The sequence below is a fragment of the Vigna radiata genome, chromosome 5, assembly GCF_000741045.1.
Source record: "Vigna radiata var. radiata cultivar VC1973A chromosome 5, Vradiata_ver6, whole genome shotgun sequence".
Classification (NCBI taxonomy): Eukaryota; Viridiplantae; Streptophyta; class Magnoliopsida; order Fabales; family Fabaceae; genus Vigna; species Vigna radiata.
The window spans coordinates 13629859-13650100 of NC_028355.1; the positions used below are offsets into that span (position 1 = coordinate 13629859).

Genomic DNA, 20242 nt, shown 5'->3' on the forward strand with positions numbered 1-20242 from the left:
GTCGCCCAAAACATATCAGATCACTGCAACAATTATACGCCACATATCATAAATTCTGGCACTCTTTAAATTGCTGTCAATAATTTCCACCCTAGACCTGCTTAATTTTGCTCAATGCTTTGTTTAGTTCTTGTACGTTCAAATATGTTGAAATATTACTTTACGTAAATGTAAGTCTTTATATAACAAAGACATGTAAACATTAAGACATATTATTCCAAAATCAGTTTTATTTCTTGTCATCCTCTCTCAAATACACACTAAGTTCTCATTTCCACATCACTATTTCATCATGCCCATGAACTATAATCAAGCCTTATTATTGATGTGAAGAAAAATTAAGCATTATTATCGTTGCTATCATTCCTAGGAGCTGTGACAGGTAGCTGACGTTGATCTTCTGGAGGGATATCATTTGCAGGGGATGGTGGCATTATCCTTTGTTGGCATTCTTTATATTTTCCCCACACAACAAGATACAGTCCAAGAACCACAACTACTGCTCCAATAATACTGGTATGATTCAAATTCAACACAAAAATAGTAAGGGAGATTACATCAGGTTAATATAATTTTACAAGATCAAAAAAAGTACACGTAAGATGAGAAAGCGTATTGAATGATGCAGTACCTTCCAAGGTAGAGTTTCTCAGAGAGGACGATGCAGGCCAAGGTGGTAATGATGATCATACGAAGGGGATTAAAAGCAGTCACAATAACTGGGCCCATGGATTTGATCACCACGCCTTGTATGTAATACTGAACTCCGGATGAAACTATTCCCTGTAATAGAATTAAGACAAGAGATTAATGAAAAGAAAACTCATAATCTCTACCAAATATTTGTGATAGATAATTGTTATTAGTTATTACCGCGTAAGCAGGAGCAAAGAATCGTGTATCCCAACCAATGGACCAGGCATGAGGGTGGTGGTGTTCTGCGAAGAATGCCACGATAGAACTTTGAAGGGCACCGACAAAGCAAACCCAAGTAGCCAGGGACATCTCTGCTGGGTATTTTCTCAATGTAATGACCTACATAAGTATCACCAAATCATGCATATATCATTCCCTCGGAAGTGGAACTATCCATATATATGCTCCATTTGGATGTAGTGTGCGGTGCATGAACTTACTTGTAATATGTAAAAGGCAGAAAAGCCTGCACAACCAATAAGGAGGAAAGCTGTCCCTATGATCCAGTGGTTACCGGTGGGGCTGTTGACGTTCTGAGGTTGGGTGGTTGAAGATCCCATAACACTAAGTGCCGGGCCTTTGTACAGTGCCATCAGCAAAGTTCCTCCAAAACTTACTATAGTTCCAATCACTTTCGCTTTACATGTTGCCTCCTTCATCTTCATGTGTTCCAATCTATTCAGTAATAATCACTTAAATCAATCATATTCTCTGTGTTTCCTTATTAGGCTTCTAGGAAACAAAATTGACTACTTTGTCTTTTTCTTAATTACTATACTTCTCTTTATAGTTCATCTATGTTATTCTTTGCCTATAAAAAAAATTACATATAAAATATTATTTCTGACTTTCATAAACTTGTATTTGTTATATTTTATTGATGCTAGGACTTTCATGAACTTGTTAGGACTTTTACCCTGTTTTTTTTCTAATATTCTTTAAAAAGTTATATGCTTTTCTTATTTTATTTATCAATCATATATAAAATATCTATCTATAACATAGCATTAAATTTATAATAAACTTTTTAAGTTTAAAATATCTATTTATAAACTATATCTTAATTGAAGTTATACGTTTCTAATTTTAATTTTTTAATTATAGTAATGATAAAATTGTAACATATTGAAGAATTAGTTTGACCTAGTCCATCTATTTTAGTTAGGCGTTGATGACTAAATCCAACCTTAACTTAAATGTCCCAATAAAAATTCCCAACACAGGCATCTGTTCAAGAATAACAATGGCAATAAGACACCTACGACTGTCATGGTAAGTCATCTCTCTTCACTCTCTGTTTTCTAAAACTTTATATCAGTATATTAAATTTTCACCTCTACGGCTTGAACCTTTACACTTCTTGTGCGTCATGAACAAAGAAAAAGAATTAGAAATGGAATATATTTTTTGACTGAATGAAAACATGTCATTATCAACATCCTTTTCCCACCTGAACATCCATATACGGGTGGACCATTTGTCAGAACCTTAGTATTTATATTATATACTCTTTTAATACTCATTTATGTTTTTATCATCATATCTATATTTACATTTTATATCTTTGATTTCTCTTTTCCTTTTCGGGAAACTTTGGTGTTCATCAAACTGTTACCTTATTATATAAACTTTTGCCATTAGATTAACTACTTACTTTAGAATAACAGCCATGACAAAAGTAACAGAGGGTGCGGAGTTCATGACAGCAGATAGGAAAGAAGCTGACGTGAATTTCATGCCCAAGAGAGCGAAACACTGGTCAAGTATTATCCTGCAAGTAACACCATACAACTAAATATCTCTTCTGCATAATGAAACTTGAATTTCATATATAAATATATATATTTGGAAGTGTAAGACAATGGTTACTCGAAAAAAGCCAGTGCCATAATCTCTGAAAATACACCAACAGTCATCTTGGGCCGAACTTTCCTGCATAAACATGATAATATGTTTGAGCAGAGCTGAACATTGTTCCTATTAAGTTGATAAATTAAAAGATGAAGAGATATGATAGTTCCTATTAAGGGAAGAGACCTTTCAAGAAGAAATGCAAAGGGGGAGAGAGTGAGAAAGGCGATGAGATTACGGTAGACGGTGAAGACGTAATGGCTCATGCCCTTTCTCATGGCATCCATGGCGAAAATGAACATGCCGGCGGAGCCAAATTGAACGGCCAATAACAGCAGATACGGCTTTGCATTAGTGAACCACGTACGCATCTTATTCTCTCTCTGAGTGAGAAGTGATGGAAATTCCTTATATACCTGCTTCTCTTTATCTGCAACAATCATATGCTAAACCAATGCTCTCCGTCTCAATATTTATACCCAACACATATGAATATATTTCATAATAATTATACCTAATCCCTAAAAGTTGCTTAACATATATTCTCCACTTTACACCTTCCCGACACCGCTTAAGATTGAAAAGGGAAGCCTTTCTTTCTTGTCATTTTCATTTTGTATTTCATAAAAAAAAAACGTATTTTCTGTTTCTAATCTTTTTCTTGTGTGATTTAGTTATTTCATTTTTAATTATCTATATGCTTTCTCGACTTTTATATATTTTTTTTTTTACTTTTAGTAATTTTATTTTTTGTTTATTTGAATATGAGACGGTGGAGTTAACATAATTTATAACACTCGCCATTTTTTCTATAACCTTGAGAAAAGACAACAGCCAGCGGTAACGAATTATTAATTTGATAATTATTTAACATGATTTTAAGTTAAAAATTAAATAATTTTTTAAAACTTCATAAAAAACCAGTAGTAAAATCTTGAATAATTAAAAATTAAATTTTTTAATGTTATAATATAGAAGTGAAAGCCATAATTAACAAAAAAAAAAAAAAAAAAAGAGTGTAAGATAAACAGATGCATATGTGCATGGAAGAGGTTGTCCGTGAGTGCGCGTATAATATCCGCGATAAGGTTCGCCTCTATCCTAGCAACTTTTCATTGCTCAATTTATCTCTATATGTTTTCTTCTTCTTCTTTTTATCTTAATTATGATAATTTTTCATTTCATAAATAAATAGTTCTGAATATATAATGAATATTATAATTACATTTCATTATCCATATTTGTAAACATATAATTATATATAAAGTAAAAGATACAAGTTTTAAAACTAAAGATAAAATTGCAGAAACATGTCATCAGATGAATATTGTTTGTTAAATTTAAAAACTATTTTTATTAGATTCATGTTATATATCTTTCTTCCACGTATATAAATACTTGTTTCAAGATTTTCCAATGAATATTAAGTTGCCTTCAATATGGATCGTTGTAATTATTTTTCTCATAAATCTTATTTAATTAAATAAATATAATTATAAAGTATCTTAAATTGACAACTTTAATCACATGTCAGTATTTCACTCAACAATCCACAATTTCACAATATTTAGATATTTTTTCTTGAAACTTCCTTATTTACATGTAATTGTATATACCATAATGTCTTTCACCTTTCATCTTGTATTCAAATTTCATTAATCTCTAAACCACCCATTAAAATTATTCCCTACTTAAATTTTGTTTTGATTTTTTTATCTTAAAAAAAATCTCTGTCGATTGAGTGAGTATGACTTGTTTGCATCAACTTTGTAGCATGTTTTCCACTTTGTTACTCTTATTTTTTTTAGCTATTTTTAAGATTGTTAGAAAACAGATATCTTTATTTTTGTTAAAACTATTATCAACTTTTGTGATATCCTTTATTTTAGTGAGTGTGTAAAACGATTAAAAATAGATGAAAACAAAAAATGTCATTTATAAAAGAGAAAATAATATTGTTTTAAACTTTCCAAATAAAAAATAAAGATAATTTTAAAAAAAATAATTTTGATGTTATTTATATAAAACTCTTTTACACGAATATTTATAAGTTCACATAATTATCACATTGTGTTATCAATAAATAGTGTGATAATGAATCAGTTTGTATAAAAAGTATAAATATTATATAATATAGTCCTTAAATTATATTATATTAGTAACAGGTAATAATTATTGAATATAAAGTCATATGAATTATAAGTTTATAAGATTTTGTTTTAGTAATATATATGAATAATAGTTCTTAATAAACTGCTGTTGTAATAAATTGAAATTCAAATGTTCTTAAAAAAATTGCCAATCGTATTAATTTATATTCCGGACTATGAAAACCGTTAAGATGTAACAGTGATAATAATAGTTAACATTGACATATCAATTACAATAAAAAAAAAACATTATATAATGCAGTGTTGTAATAAAACAAATAAAAGATAATATTGTACATTCTTAAAAAAAACACTCTAACAACAGCTAAAGGTTTCAAATTCATTTTCTCAATAATTTTTTTTTTCTGTAGCTTAGAACATATAATATGATTTAGACATATGAGTTTTGAACTAACTAAATGTTTAAATTTTTTAAAATAAGTAATTTTATATTGTTTTTATTAATTCAGGTAGTCTATCTGACTATAAAATTAAAATTTAGGAATTTTTTAGGAAATATAATAATATTTACTAGTGATTATTACAATTCAAATATCTCATTATATTATTCAGATAAATTTTTAATGAGTTATTATTAATAAGATTGATATATAATTTTATGGATTATATTTTTACATCACAATCGTTTCAAAAAATAATTATGTTATTATTGTTCGTGTATTTTATCCTAAGAACAATACTCATAAAATTTATATAATAACATTTTCATAAAAAGGAATAATATTAGAATTTATACTTTTTCTTGTTGCTTACGTTACATTATTTACTATTATTTTTTTAATTACTTAAACATAAAACATCATTAGCATAGGTAAATTTTTATTTGGTCTTTCTCAACTGATCAACATGAAATTATTCTTCAAGAAAAATTACACTTTAAAACATTCAGTTATAAACATTTAATCATGGTAGAAAATTTTGCATTTTGAAGATTTGATTAAAATTATGAACTATAAACATTATATGTAGAGAGAGAAAGGAAAGAGAGAAGGATAGAAATATATGGATAGGTAGATAGACGATATGATGATAGTAAAGAATATGCTTTGTTCCTTTTAAGGCAACATGCCTATTTTTGAATGATTTTGTTTTGCATCTATTTGATAGTACCAACATTATCTCTATTCTTTAGATATGTTTATGGATTTTAATACTCAAATGAAATAACGTGTATCTTAATTTTTATGAAAATTATTATCTCTTATTTTATTTTAGGCTTAATACCTCTTTTGGTCCCTCTTTATGGAGGTAATGTTTAAGTTCTTCCTGCTTTTTTTTAGAAGTTCAATTTTGTCCCAACTTTTGAAAAAAGTGTACAATTAAGTTCTTTTTGGGTCACAGCATTAAATAATTAACAATCCAGCTTACACTTGTAGTCATCTATGCAACATGGCTGTTTCAGTTCAAAACGTGGCTACCTGACTGAGGGTAAATATGTGATTTTCAATAATGTTCACGTGGCACTGGTTAAAAAGTAAAAGGGGTTAGGGTTTGGTTTCCTCCCAATTGGTCTTTGAGGTTTGAAAAGTGTTTGGGGAGAAATAGGAATGGCTTCCCAAGGGTGTTCTTCGTTTTCGAAAAGTTGGGCCAAAGGATCTTCTCGTTCGTTCCATAGTGGTGCTTGTAGGAGAGGTGGGTTAATCCCTACTTGTTATTGTGGTGATATTGCAGTAATCAAAATGGCCAGAACTACGAAGAATGCTAGGAGAAATTTTTAGAGTTGCAGAACAAAGATTTTTCCTTGATGCCTAACAAAGATTTGCTGCTTCTAATCAAAACTAGCACCATCAAAATATAACAGGTACGTTTCAAATGACATTTCCTTTATTTTTTTCATTTTTTTATTTGAAAACAATTTTTTTTTCTGCAACTCAAATTACATTTCTTGGTAGCAAGTTTATTATGGCAGAATACGGTAAAATGAGCATATCCGAACTAGTTACTGTACTGCATATTGCGTATAAAATTGAGGATTTTGATAAAATTGAGCAAGAGTTGGTAGAGAGGGAAGCAAAACTTAGGGCGGAAATTGGGTCACTCAGGGAGAAGATTGAGCTGGAGAGGCTAAAGAGAATTGTAGTCGAAGAGAGACTGAAAATCAGAGAGGAAGAATATGAAAAGGGGAAGAGAGCCCAGGATAATTATGAGCAGTTGTTGAAGGATGTGAAAATTGAAAATCTAACTAAGATTTCTGCAAACCTAATCAAAGTAATTTCTGCAACCCAAAACCAAACTCAGATTTTTTTAACCCAAACTCCAAATTGAAAATCATATATTTACCCTTAGTTAGATAGTCAAGTTTTGAACTGAAATAACCACGTTGGACAGATGACTACACGTGTTAACTGGATCGTTAATTATTTAACATCGTGATCCAAAAAGGACTTAATTATACATCTTTTTCAAAAGTTGGGACGAAATTCAACTTCTGAAAAAAAGTAGGACGAACTTGAACATTACTCTCCTAGAAAGGGATCAAAAGAGATATTAAGCCTTTATTTTATTTTGTCACCTTTTTCATTTAAAACTAATGGTATTTTTATCGCTTGATAATTTTCTTCCTTAAACGTGGAAAAATATTAAAAAATAGATTATGATAAAAATATAATTGAGAAAGTAGTAACTGCAATGTCTTAAAATTTTAAAATAAAAATTAAAAGAAATATTAAAAAAACTTATTTGTATAGGCCGAGGATAAACATTTAAATGCAGCAAATTTATTTCGTAAGAATGACATCTTATCATACGTTAATGAGTGAAATAATGTGACAATGAAGTGAATTCCAACGAGTGTTTGAGTAAAAAAAATTAAAATTAATTAGTTATGTTAAGAGGGGATACCAACAAGTAATTACGTTGGATTTGTGTTATAGGTGTGTAGTAGATTTTAAAGACTAAATTTAATTTGATGGATGATTTCCGTTGAGTCAACGTTAATTCATTTTCAATTTTTGCATTGATCTTTTACTAACTGCCATTTAAATCACTGATATACTTTTATTTTAAAATTCATTTAATTTACACAACATTTGATAAAGAATAAGTGGGAAATTTTTTATATAGAAACAAGAAAAAGAATTATTGTGCTTGACAAAATTTAACACCTTCACATTTGGACCTTTAAAATAAAATACTTTATGCTCAAAGTGACGTAGATTCATGACATGTAAATTAATTAATTGAAATAAATAACATAATAATAAATAAAGTTGATGATAGTACGTAAATAAATGCAAATAATAAAATTATATAAAATGAAGGTTAATATTATTTATTTTTAATAATTATTTAAATTAACTTATATTAAACAAACACTAATTTGACACCTGCAAAATATTTTTATTTATTAAAAAAATAAAGTACTAAAGTCGTCTTAAATTTACTTAAAATGAATGACTCTAATATATTACTAATTCAAATATTTTTACTTATAATATAAATTTAATATTAGTTAAATTGACTTTATTTTTATAATGAGGGTTTGCTTAATCAATGTATATGTTTTACATAATGTATATGAACTTAAATTTAAGAATAATATTACACCTTTTAACTTAGAAAAATGTTAAACTTTTTTTTCTTGCATTAAAGTTCATTTAACTAATCCTAATAACATTATATTTTATCTAAAAATATTACTTAGATACTAATTTTATATTTTCTTATAATTACTAAAAACATTCATCATAAATATATTTTTATCATCTATTTCAAACAAGATAACATAATTATAAACTTTGAAATTTAAGTCATGTTGACACGTCAACCATGCACATAACCCTAATCAAACAATGAAAGAACAAATAAGAGAAAAATTTAATGTTATTACTATGTAAAGAAAATATAGAGTATAAAATCACTCATTTTTTTTGAACCTCCAAATCTAAATGATCATACAAAAACTTTCAAAGAACCAAAGTTTTAACTGGTGGCAAATTATTCAACCAAATCAATTTTCTCCAATTTACATTCTATACCAGAAAAGGAAAACCTTTTTGAACCTTTTTAAGAAAGCACACCAATATCATCTTGAATCCAATCAAGTACATCACTATCATCATCAACCATTACAAAAGAAAAATTACATAAACTAACAATACAAGAAAAAAAAAAATTAGGAAGTACCTATTCCGAATCGGATTAACAATAAATTATACTCAACTAAAATAAATAATTTTAGCCAATTTAAATATGCAAATTTCATAACACCATCAATCATTCCAAAATTTGTCATCTATTCAAACGCCATATTTTTATTAATTTTTTATATTATATTTTGTGTTTGCTGGCTTATTTTACTTTTACGTCTTTTTTCATCTTTACTTTCAATTGAAATTTAATATTTTTAAAATATAAATAATTTTAAAAAAATTATTATCATATACTGAATAAATGATAATTTCATAAAAAGAATCATTTTTCTATCTAAATTTTTTATTTAAACTTCAAAACATTCCCACAAGACATAACTAAATTTACTATCACAAATTATTATAAGTCAATTTTCATGATATCCATATTGTCTTACTAAAAGATTAATTCTAACTCTATTTTCTCTTCATCTTCTCACATATAATTTGGTAAATGTCTTAAAAAATATTAAAGTTTTTCTCTATCTTTAGTATCTTTTCATCTCTAATATTTAAAATCTTTACATTAATTATCAAAGTAGCCTATTCGACTCATGGTTTATTGGCAACCCCACCTAAAATAAACTCTATTTTCTAACTTACAAAATGAGTGGGTTAAAAAAGCCCCAACCATTAAACAAATGTTGTGTACTAGACCAGTCTTTTTTCTTCTTCAATGTTGCTAGCCGCTACTAGAGATTCATCCATGTTGTCTCTCTATTATCCTTCCCTTTAATAAAATATGTTAATAATTTAAATTTATTGATGAATTTATATTTGTTGATAAATTTTTTTTAATAATTTTAAAAAAAAAATATTGTAGTGTACATATCCAATATCACTTAACTTGACCTAAACTTAACTTATCGAAATTCAACTTGATCTAAATTGACTTTAATATATAGTCCTGAATTTGGATTTTGATGAAATAATTTTTTTTTTTTTTTTTGCGTTTATAAAGATTTTCTTAAATGATTTTTTTCATTTTATTTTAAATCAATTTTTACTTGAAAAAGTTACTCATTGATCTGGCTCATGTGACTTTTATTGACATATTAGTTATGGGAAATGTTTCTTTTGTTGTGTTGACATTTTTAGAAACCCTGTAATTGAACAAATTGACAGACTCACTAATTACTTGCTTTTTGAAGTTATTAAGTATTATTTTGTCTAACAACATGTTATACTGTCGTATAAATTTGTAATATTATTTTATTACATGTTATATACGGTCTTATTACAATTTACGACAAATTGTCATTAATTATTATTTAAACCGGTTGTTTCACAATTGAAAGTATAATTCATAATATTTTGAATTTAATATTATTAGAAATATGACTTTTATTATTCCTACATTATATCTAACCTGAAATAACTGTTGAGAGGATCTATTCTTTTACGGAGAATAATTCTTAAAGGCATCAATTCTTTATTCCTCTAGCAGAGAATCAATTATATATGAAAATCAATACTTAAAAATCGATTTTCATGAACAAATTACGTTATTAAGGAATCGATTCCTAACAATTTTCAGTTTTAGTTACGTTTAATTTAGTTCTTAACAAAGAGTTTTGTAAAACTCCTAAAACTCAGCGTATATATCTCATTTTAAAAAGAAATTAATAGTATAATTATTGATTTCAATGTTGGTTTGTGTTAGGAAGAATGACTTCACATGCACTCTTACCCATTGGAAAATTAACCTTAATTTAGTGACTGTAGGAAAAACAAAACCCCTACTTTTGCAATGATTTATGAATTCATGAAATGGATTTTGCTGGATTAATCACTAATTAATTGAAGTTTTATTGTGATTATAGAGTTTGTTGTTGTGTAAAAAAATTGGTACTTTTCCAATTAGCTTCGACCGTTCATATGCTAAAGCAAACAGTGGGACGATGGAACTGAAATATGCGATTAGACTTGTGTAAAAAAGCCTTAAAGGGAATACATTTTATAACACTCAAAAGAGTGAATTGAAAGTAAATTAATACGTGATTGAGTAAGGGTGAGTTAAAAAAATAAACAACTTAATCACTAAATTTTTCCATAACAATTTTCCATTACTAAAATATTAAGAAATCATTAAAATAATAGGGTAACAAAATGTTTCAAAATTATATATATTTTTATTATAAAATCCTTCCGAAATAAGCATCACTGATTTTTGTCACAAACTCTATCACAATTTGTGACATCGTTACAAAATTTCATTACAAACATTTTTTTTTGTCAATATATGTGACATTTTCCGTTTTTGAAAAAAAAAATACTTGTTTTTGTGGTACAAGTAATTCGTCAATTTAATAAATTTAAGTTTTTTAAGTAATTCACAAATCTAATTTAATCCGATAAATTTCGATTGATTCCTTTTAGCATTTACTTTTGAATCCAATTCAACTTATAATGAACTTATTACTTATAACCAACTGGTACGTGAATAAGTTGGTAAGAAGTTTTCAGTCAATTCAAGCCTTTACTTTAAAGCTTTTTACTAACACTTTTCATAAATTATTGTCTCGTATTCAAGCATTATTATTTTTAGTGTTAAATTTCCATCAATTTTTTTAAATATATTTTTTTATTTGTTCTGGAATTTCAGTTGACTTGTAACACGGGATTCATCAACTTTAACTTGAAAACTCTCTCACACATGCTATATATAAAATCTCAATTCTAGTTTGTAAAATATAAAAATACTTATGTGACATAAAGTTCACTAATCACACTAACAAAGTTGATTAGGAGAAAAAATAATATACTTGTCATAAGTTGACATGAAATATTTTCATAATAAAAATAACAGTTATTATTATTAATAAAAAAAGATTTATTATAATAAATTGAACAATAATATTATCGTAATAAAAATAATATTTATGACAAATCAAGTAAACTTATTAGAGTAAGTGAAATGTGGTGACAATTTAAATTATGTTCAAAATTTATTATGACAAGTCTAAAAACATACGTGATATTAAGATTTTATTATGATTATTAGTTCACACTAGTGAATAAGTCTTCCATGTCTAACGGTTAACGTCAGAATTGAAAAAAATTAACGTTAAAAATGACTAGTGACATTGCTACAAATAATTCTCCTATTTAGACTTCTTAAAAGAGAAATTCCAACGTCATTTGACTTTGAAATTTCACATTTTGGACATTATATGACTGCATGAATTATGTTAACCTGCACAAAATTGACTTTTGAGTTGTCCAAGAAGCAATTAGACATTGGAAAAGATAAATTCTAACGTAAGTTAACGTTGAAATTTCACCTTTTAGATATTATATGTTGCATGAATCATGTTAACCTACATCAAAATGACTTTTGGACAGTTCAAGAAGCAATTAGACGTCTAAAAGGTGAATTTTGAGGTCAATTAACATTGAAATTTCACCTTTTAAACATTATATGTCTTTCGAATTTTGTGAACTCATTAAAAGTTTAGTAGGCAATTGTAAGAATTTACTATCATAAGATGTCGGAATCCCTAGATTTCGATGACAATTACCTATAAGAGTTTGAAATTACTTTCTTTTCGACGTCATATATCTTGTAAAATTTTGTAAGAACATAACCCACACATATGTTTTCTTCATGCTTTCATTTATGTTTGAACCTATGTTTTCAAAGACAAGTACGAGAAAAAAGAAAGGTTAGTTTTTTGTCACTTCCCTCTTGTGAAAGTCTTTCTCTTACCTTTGTTCGGATATTTTGTTAGTTTTGACTAATTTATATCACTTTTTCATTTAATATTGACATTCTTATTGTGCAAGTTCAAACTCCATCACCCCTAAGTGAACCAATTGGTTTGTTTACAAGTAAAATGAATAACAAAGGTTAGTTTTGTGTTATTTACCATAAATGTGTGTGTTTTCGCAAGTGGAGGTTACAATTTTGTTTTTGTTTTTGGATTCAATTCGTGTTTTCATTCTTCGTAGAAGGTTCGTCACAACAAACAACAACGTAGAGAAGTTCTCTACTCTCCATTGTTGCCAATGACTCCCTTCTATCAAGATTAGTTTTTTTTTGGTTTTGATAAAAATTGCAATGTAGTCATATATTATTCGATACATGACTTTTAGTTTCCTTATTGTAGTTTGTGTGTTGTTTCATGTATTTGTCTTTGATATTTGTATGTTTCTTGTAAATTAGATAGTTTTTTTAAAGTGATTTTTGGAATTTTTAATTTTTATATACTTTTTAAAAATAATATGAAGTAAACCTAGATGAGTGAACATCATATAGTCAAAAGTATGAACAAGGAGTTTTCGAGTTCTTACAATATGTTCAAGAATATGCAAACATGTTTTTGTCTTGTGTTTACTGTCTTAATCAAATATGTCAAGACTTGGACAACATGTGTGATCATTTAGAGGAGATGGTACATAATGTTGGTGACTAAAATTTTGGAAGAACTCATTTATATTATTCTCTTAAGAACGATTTAGAGGAAGAGTTATATCCAAGATGCACCAACTTTTTCACGACTGTCGGAAAATTTGAAATTGTTTAGTTTAAAAGCAAAGAATGAATGGACCAATAAAAATTTCGCATAATTGCTGGAGTTGCTGAAGGAGATGTTTCCAGAAAATAAGACATTACCTATCCATAATTATGAAGAGAAGAAAATTATATGTCCAATGTGTTTGAATACTAAAAGATACATGCATGCTCTAATGATTGTATATTGTATAGATATGGGTATTTTTTACTGAAGGTGTGCCTAACATGTGGTTTATCACGATTTAAGAAAAAAATGGTGATGAAGACAATGATGATGACCAATGCTATTGATGAAGATATAACAATAATGAACATCATATCTTTTGGAGCGATGTAGTTAGGACATACATTAGTTTAGTTTCAATACTAAGTTTTAATAACTTTAGTTTTTAGTTTTAATTGTTATAGTTTTAATTTATAATTTTGATTAATTCAAACCAATTTTAAAATGAGTTCTTAATATATGAAATGTCAAAACTAGTTTTTTCCTTTTCAGGTTTGATAAAACTGTAAAAACAAATCTTTTATTAAAAAAAACATAGACATCAGAAAATGCTCTTTCTGACATCATGCAATGCCAAGAGAGAAACCTTCTCTTAACGGACTAGACATGACCTAGCAGGAAGGATGTCATAATTTCATCCTTTCGACGTCAAACACCCTGCGGTTGAAGATCTAAAAACTTTCGCTGAGCGATCAAGAAATGGCGCTAACATTTAAGTACTTCTGAATTGTCAATTTTTCGTGTTAATCAACGTCTTTTTTATTATAACATTAAGTTGACTCTGACGTATTCAAAGTTTTTTTTAGTATGTCTAAATCCTTAATTTCTTTTTATTTCGATATCATTTTACGCAAAATTCTCTATATCTCTTCATGCATAGTCTTGCAAGACACTGTCTCCCCCACACCGTTAACGCAAGTCATTGCCTCCCCCACACCACACCACCACCTCTACCAAATCCCACCGTAAAACGTTGTCGCTTCTACCAGCTCCGAAAATGCCCATCTTCTCCCTAACTCCTGGGACGTTGAATCCCTATCAATCTCCTCTCATCTATCTCTCTCATCCTCCGTTATAGTCACACATGTTCTGAATGTCCCCGTTTGCTCCTTCCGTGGTGCGTAGAAGTAATCGGAATTGACGTAATACCATTCTTTAAAGGAAGAAAAAAAGGGTAACATTATTGAGTAGGCTTTTATTGGTTTTTTTTCACCCTTTTTGCCACTTGATCATTCCATCTCTTCAACCACTTGTTACTTACACGAAGTGCACATTATACATACAACCATGGCACAATAATTTCCTTTATAGTGATGAAGATTGGGATTTCATAATGTCAAATTTAGGATCTAGAGACAAGGTGGAGATTTTTGTGACTTTTGGTCAATGGTTGGTGATTAAGAACACTGCTATGTATCTTATCTATGGTGAGCCAAAGAAAACTTTCCGCATTAGATTCATAAAGAGAATTGTTATGTGACTTGTGATAAGTCATTTATCAACTTTTCCCTTTTAGCAAATAATATTTCCTTAAGAAATACTCTTAAACAAACACATTCATTATGAAATAAAGACAGCTATTGTTCAAGATTTTGTTATGGGTTTTGCTTTGCTATCTGCTAGGTAGTCTCAGTTTTAAAATTAAGAACGTTTTTATTTTAAATAACATTCCCTTGTGACCAAACAAAAGTGGTTTATTTTTATTTTTATTTATTTTTTGCTTTTTTCATCGCAGGGGACCGAAGCCATTGAGGGATTCACATTGAAATTGCATGGAACTGGTAGGAATTTCTTTGAAGCAAATGCTTTAAGGAAATGAAAAGTTTTAACTTGGAAACTTCATTTTGTAAGTTAGTTAATCTTTTAGGAAATTTTCTAAACAATTGAGATGGATCTGCGGGCAAGGATTTCCTTTGAAATATATACCTGTAAACTTTTTTTAAGGAAGTTGTAAAGGTTTATAATATCTTTACAACTTGTACAAAGATGAAATCAAGTGGGCTCATTTTCTTTTAAGTATTAGTAATAACTTGTAGAAATATACTTATAGAATCTTTTGGAGAATATTTGTAATATTTGTAAAAATTGTAGAATTATGTATATATAATGTAATGTTTTAAAAATTGTTGGACATCTTAACGTATGAATTGATTTTTATGAGAATTTTTTGGTTTAGTGATATAAATTGTTTGGAATTTACAAATAGATTGAGAGAAATTGAATGGAAAGAAAAATTGAAAAACAAAATGAATTTAAAAAAAATATCTAAATTATTATGATGAAATTTATATTAGTTGTCATGAAGTGAGTTATATCTATCATACTAGATCCACTTACTATGTCAAGTTTCCAAATATATGTCATAGTATGTTTATTTAACATGATAGGTCTCCAAATAACTATCATAGTAATTTAGAATTGGTACTATAATTGAAAAATAATGTCTTAGCAAGATAGACTTACTATGACATGTTTTAAAAAATATTTCATTAATATGTTATAATAAGTCTACAACTTTCACAATTATAACGCAAGAATATCTATTGTAAAAAAAAATCTGTCTATCATAAAAAAAAGTGTGATATATAGTAGTGATTGATTTTGAACAAAAATAACCACAAATACGAATAATATGTATGAAATAAGCACTAATTTTAATTCTTGTTAAAAGTATCTTATTTTGTTCAATCAACCATGAGTTGGACACAGATGCCGGATATATTAGTAGAGGCATCAGATTAAACTTGCATTAGAATCTGCAACCTTTAGTTTATATTGTATTAATTTCTTTTATAGTCCTGAAATGTAATACTTAAAAGTGGCAATCCAGATTAGTCCATAATTGAGAAAATAAGTTATACAAGTATAGAAAAACGATGGAGCTAAAAGGGGCCACTAATTAATTATATATATGATGAATTTCATGTATGGTCATGACACCTGTCCCACCAATTTCATGGTATGAGTAAATTGCACGACATTGACATCAAACCAGTTGTACGGAAATGCTAAACCAATGTCTCATTAGACAAAGCCGAGACCTACTTAATTTTTCTGACTTTCTCATCTCATTATATTGTGCCTTCCACGTCACTTTTTTATATTATGGCCATGCACTACTTAAGCCTTATTGTCATCACTATCATTCCTTCGAGCTGTGACCGGTAGCTGTCGTTGATCTTCGGTGAAGTTATCCTCTGTAGGAGATGGTGGCGTCAGACCTCTGCGTTCTTTAGCTTTTCCCCACACTACTAGATAAAGCCCCAGCACAACAACTATTGCTCCAATTATACTGATATATCAAGGACACGAAATTAATAAGGTTAGGAGAAGAAAAAAAATGTGGACAATGAAGATGAGAATTGAATCATCTACTACCTTCCAAGGTAGAGTTGCTCAGATAGGATGATGCAGGCCAAGCCCGTAACAATGATCATACGCAGAGGATTGAAAGCAGTCACAATAACTGGACCCATGGATTTTATCACCATGCCTTGTATGTAATACTGAACTCCTGATGTAACTATTCCCTGTAATGAATCGGTAGTAGGTTAAGAACACTGATTAAGAAAAACATAAGGTTAGAAAAAGGGAGCATGTGTGCAATACTGTTGGGTTTATTGGATTCCCAACAAATACAACTACAACTAGGATGGTGTCGTTTATTATGGTATCATTTTCAGACCAAACAGTTGTGTTAGGTACTTATTACTGTACTATGAATCCAATCCAAAAGCACTGACCGCGTAAGCAGGGGCAAAGAGTCGTGTGTCCCAACCAAGGGACCAAGCATGAGGGTGGTGGCGTTCTGCGAAGATTGCAACAACAGAGCTTTGAAGTGCTCCTACAAAGCAAACCCAAGTGGCCAACGACATCTCTGCTGGGTATTTTCTCAATGTTATGGCCTACATATCATAAAAGAACCAATCATTAATTTCTCCAAAGATATCCATAGATATTTAGCATAAGAAGGTGCGTTATATACCTGTAATATGTAAAATGCAGAAAAGCCTGCACAACCAATGAGGAGGAACACTGTTCCTATTACCCAATGGTTGCCAGTGGGGTTGGTCACGTTCTCAGTTTGGCTAGCATGGCTGCTCGAAGATCTCATGAAACTAAGGACGGGGCCTTTGTACAGTGCCATAAGCAAGGTTCCTCCAAATGTTACTACGGTGCCAATCACTTTCGCTTGACATGCTACCTCCTTAATTTTCATGTGCTCCATTCTGCTCATTGAAAAAAATTAAATGTTTATAACTGTGATTCTCTTCCAACCCATAAAACAAAAAAGAAGATTTTTGCTTTTGTCGTTATTACGTGTCTATACGTTTTTCGCACTAGTGCTTTTGTTTTGAATGCTAGATTGAATCAAGAGGAAAGGTGCATTAAGCATATCTATATTGTGGCTGAAACACTCCACCTAAAATTATATGTTGTGGATGAAACTTTTCGTGTTTTTTTGGTCATTATAATTTCGTACCTTTTCAACATTTCATAAATATTAGTTTACATCTTTTATTTTATCCTTTGCATAAAGTATACTTAAATAAACTTATGTTATTTTTTCTCTCTTATATCTAGGCACCTGATTCATAAAATAAGAATTGATATTACATAACAAATGTGTTATGAAGCTTTGATGAAAGAAAATTAACTAATAAGATCGTCACTTAGTTAATCAGTTTAAAACATAAAACTTCTCTGTCTCGATATTTTGTAATACAGTGTTTTGTAAGCTGTAGACATGGAAGTGGTAAGTTGAAATTGGAAGAGGACTCGTTGTGCGTTTTCTACTGCTAAAGTGGGTGTTAGCAAACTTAGAAAATGACGTACAAACATACTATTAATTTCTTTCTAGCGAAATTCATGAGAAGGAGATTATAAGATTCAAGGAAATGGAATTAATTATAACTATAGCTTACCGTTCAAGTTTATGTTTTTTTTTTTTTTTTCTCTTTAAGAAAAATGGTACATAAAAAGTATTGGAAAAGGACATCACTCCATTACAAGGTTACGTCATATCAAGCTTCAAAGATGATAGAAAGTGGTACTTATATATGAGAGAAGGGCGTGTATGAAAATTATACTAAGAAAAAATTGAATCCTCATATTATTTATAATAATATATTTTAATTAGATATTTTTAAAGTAAATAAATTTAATACCTTTATATTTAGTTTATAAATCTTTCTTTTGATTCTCGGACTTTATACTACCAAAGACAATACTAGCGTTGGTGGGACTTTACCTAAACCTTTCTATAGAAGCATTTTGATCCATTACTAACCAATCCCCTATGGACCATTATTCAGAGCCTTTCTTTTATTTATTAGATAAGCTTGCAGCTAAATAGAATTGTTTTGATAATGTTGCATTATAGACCTGTATTTGGCATCTTCTCGAAGAGAAAGACAGAGTTTGAAGACGAAGGAATGTGTATAATAAATTAAATGATATAAGAGGAAATATTAAATATTAATGGAATATTTATAATAGATAAATAAAAAGTTGCTAACTACATGTGCATCTTATTTCTAGGGTATATGTGAGTGGAAGGTAGACAAAAATAGAAAGAAAGTTTAATAAATGTGATAAAATAAAATAAAAAAGTTGTAAAAATGAAAATAACCTTGTATTATTATTATTATTATTATTATTATTATTATTGTTATTTGATGCAATACTTACCCTAGAATGACTGCCATCACAAAAGTAATAGAGGGAGCAGAGTTCATGACAGCAGATAAGAAAGAAGCAGACGTGAATTTCATGCCCAATAGAGCGAAACACTGATCCAGTATTATTCTGCAAGTAGCATGAATAATTTAATTAAGTAAACAATAATAAGTGAAAGTTGAATATATAGGTGTAAGAGAATCATACTCGAAGAAAGCCAGTGCCATAATCTCTGAAAATACTCGGAAAGTCATCTTGGGCCTAACTTTCCTGCAGAAATATTTGTTTTAGAAGAGCTAAATATGCTTGGTATTGTTGAGAAAACATTACATGAGAAAGTGTCATAAAAAGTATTATATGCATGCATGGAAGGTAAAGTAGAAGATACCTTTCAAGAACAAAGGCGAAGGGAGCGAGAGTAACAGAGGCGATGGCATTACGGTAGACAATGAAGACGTAATGACTCATACCCTTCTTTATAGCATCCATGGCAAATATGAACATGCCAGCAGAACCAAATTGAACAGCCAATAACAACAGATAGGGCCTTGCATTTCTCAACCACGCACCCATCTTTTCCTTCTTCTTGATAACTCTCTCTTTCTAGTTCTTGATCCCGAGCTACGTCTGCGAAACAAATGAAGGCCATCATAATATTTATACTCAACTGCTGAATATATTTAATAATATTTATAATCCAAAAAGCAGCTTTATAATTCCACTTTACACGTTCCTTCGCAGCAGTACTAACATAAACTAGTATGCATGATGTGATTAGTGTGTCAATATATATACATACATATACATATATATATATATATATATATATATATATATATATATATATTACATGATTTTTTTATTTATGTTTCTGAGTTAATAAAATTCTTTATATTTCTATGTACAGTTTTGCGAATGCATTTTTCAGTGACAAAACTAATTGTTTACTTTCTTCTTCTTTTTTATCTTTACACTGCATACTTTACATGAAAGCGAATTTGCGTCGAGTGCACAACGTAATTTGTTGGGAAGAAAAGAAGAGTAATGTCATTCTTGTAATGATTTTCTGTAATAACTTTCATGCACTTATCTTTTGTTTTCATCTCTTTTAACCGAATCAACCATCTTGTTCATATTTTTTCTTTTCTTTCCATATTCTCAAACTTTGTCTACACACTATGGCGCTCCTTAAAAA

General features: G+C 29.0%; 2 protein-coding genes across 2 annotated transcripts; both read right to left on the bottom strand.

The window, feature by feature from the left end:
- Positions 1 to 212: 212 nt before the first annotated feature.
- LOC106761598 (WAT1-related protein At4g08290) lies at positions 213 to 3105 on the bottom strand. Its single transcript, XM_014645166.2, has 7 exons — positions 2734 to 3105; positions 2566 to 2628; positions 2351 to 2467; positions 1137 to 1371; positions 874 to 1035; positions 632 to 783; positions 213 to 513 (listed from the first exon to the last, which is right to left on the bottom strand). Exons 1-7 carry the CDS (start codon positions 2988 to 2990, stop codon positions 339 to 341), a joined length of 1161 nt encoding a protein of 386 aa, XP_014500652.2. The 5' UTR covers positions 2991 to 3105; the 3' UTR covers positions 213 to 338.
- A 13146-nt stretch (positions 3106 to 16251) lies between these two features.
- On the bottom strand, positions 16252 to 19715 carry LOC106761380 (WAT1-related protein At4g08290). The gene is made up of 7 exons (XM_014644930.2): positions 19436 to 19715; positions 19255 to 19317; positions 19060 to 19176; positions 17354 to 17597; positions 17112 to 17273; positions 16747 to 16898; positions 16252 to 16660 (listed from the first exon to the last, which is right to left on the bottom strand). Exons 1-7 carry the CDS (start codon positions 19618 to 19620, stop codon positions 16489 to 16491), a joined length of 1095 nt encoding a protein of 364 aa, XP_014500416.1. The 5' UTR covers positions 19621 to 19715; the 3' UTR covers positions 16252 to 16488.
- Positions 19716 to 20242: the final 527 nt, after the last annotated feature.

Bases quoted from the DNA above. Each gene is read 5' to 3' on its own strand.
- LOC106761598 (XM_014645166.2), bottom strand. From the start codon at position 2,990: ATGATTGTTGCAGATAAAGAGAAGCAGGTATATAAGGAATTTCCATCA. The intron at 1,372-2,350 runs GTAAGTAGTTAA...ATTACTGAATAG, and splicing joins GTCATGGCTGTTATTCTAAA to ATTGGAACACATGAAGATGA. The intron at 784-873 runs GTAATAACTAAT...ATTCTATTACAG, and splicing joins TCTTTGCTCCTGCTTACGCG to GGAATAGTTTCATCCGGAGT.
- LOC106761380 (XM_014644930.2), bottom strand. From the start codon at position 19,620: ATGGGTGCGTGGTTGAGAAATGCAAGGCCCTATCTGTTGTTATTGGCT. The intron at 19,318-19,435 runs GTATCTTCTACT...ATATTTCTGCAG, and splicing joins TTCGCCTTTGTTCTTGAAAG to GAAAGTTAGGCCCAAGATGA. The intron at 17,274-17,353 runs GTATATAACGCA...TATGATATGTAG, and splicing joins CTGCATTTTACATATTACAG to GCCATAACATTGAGAAAATA.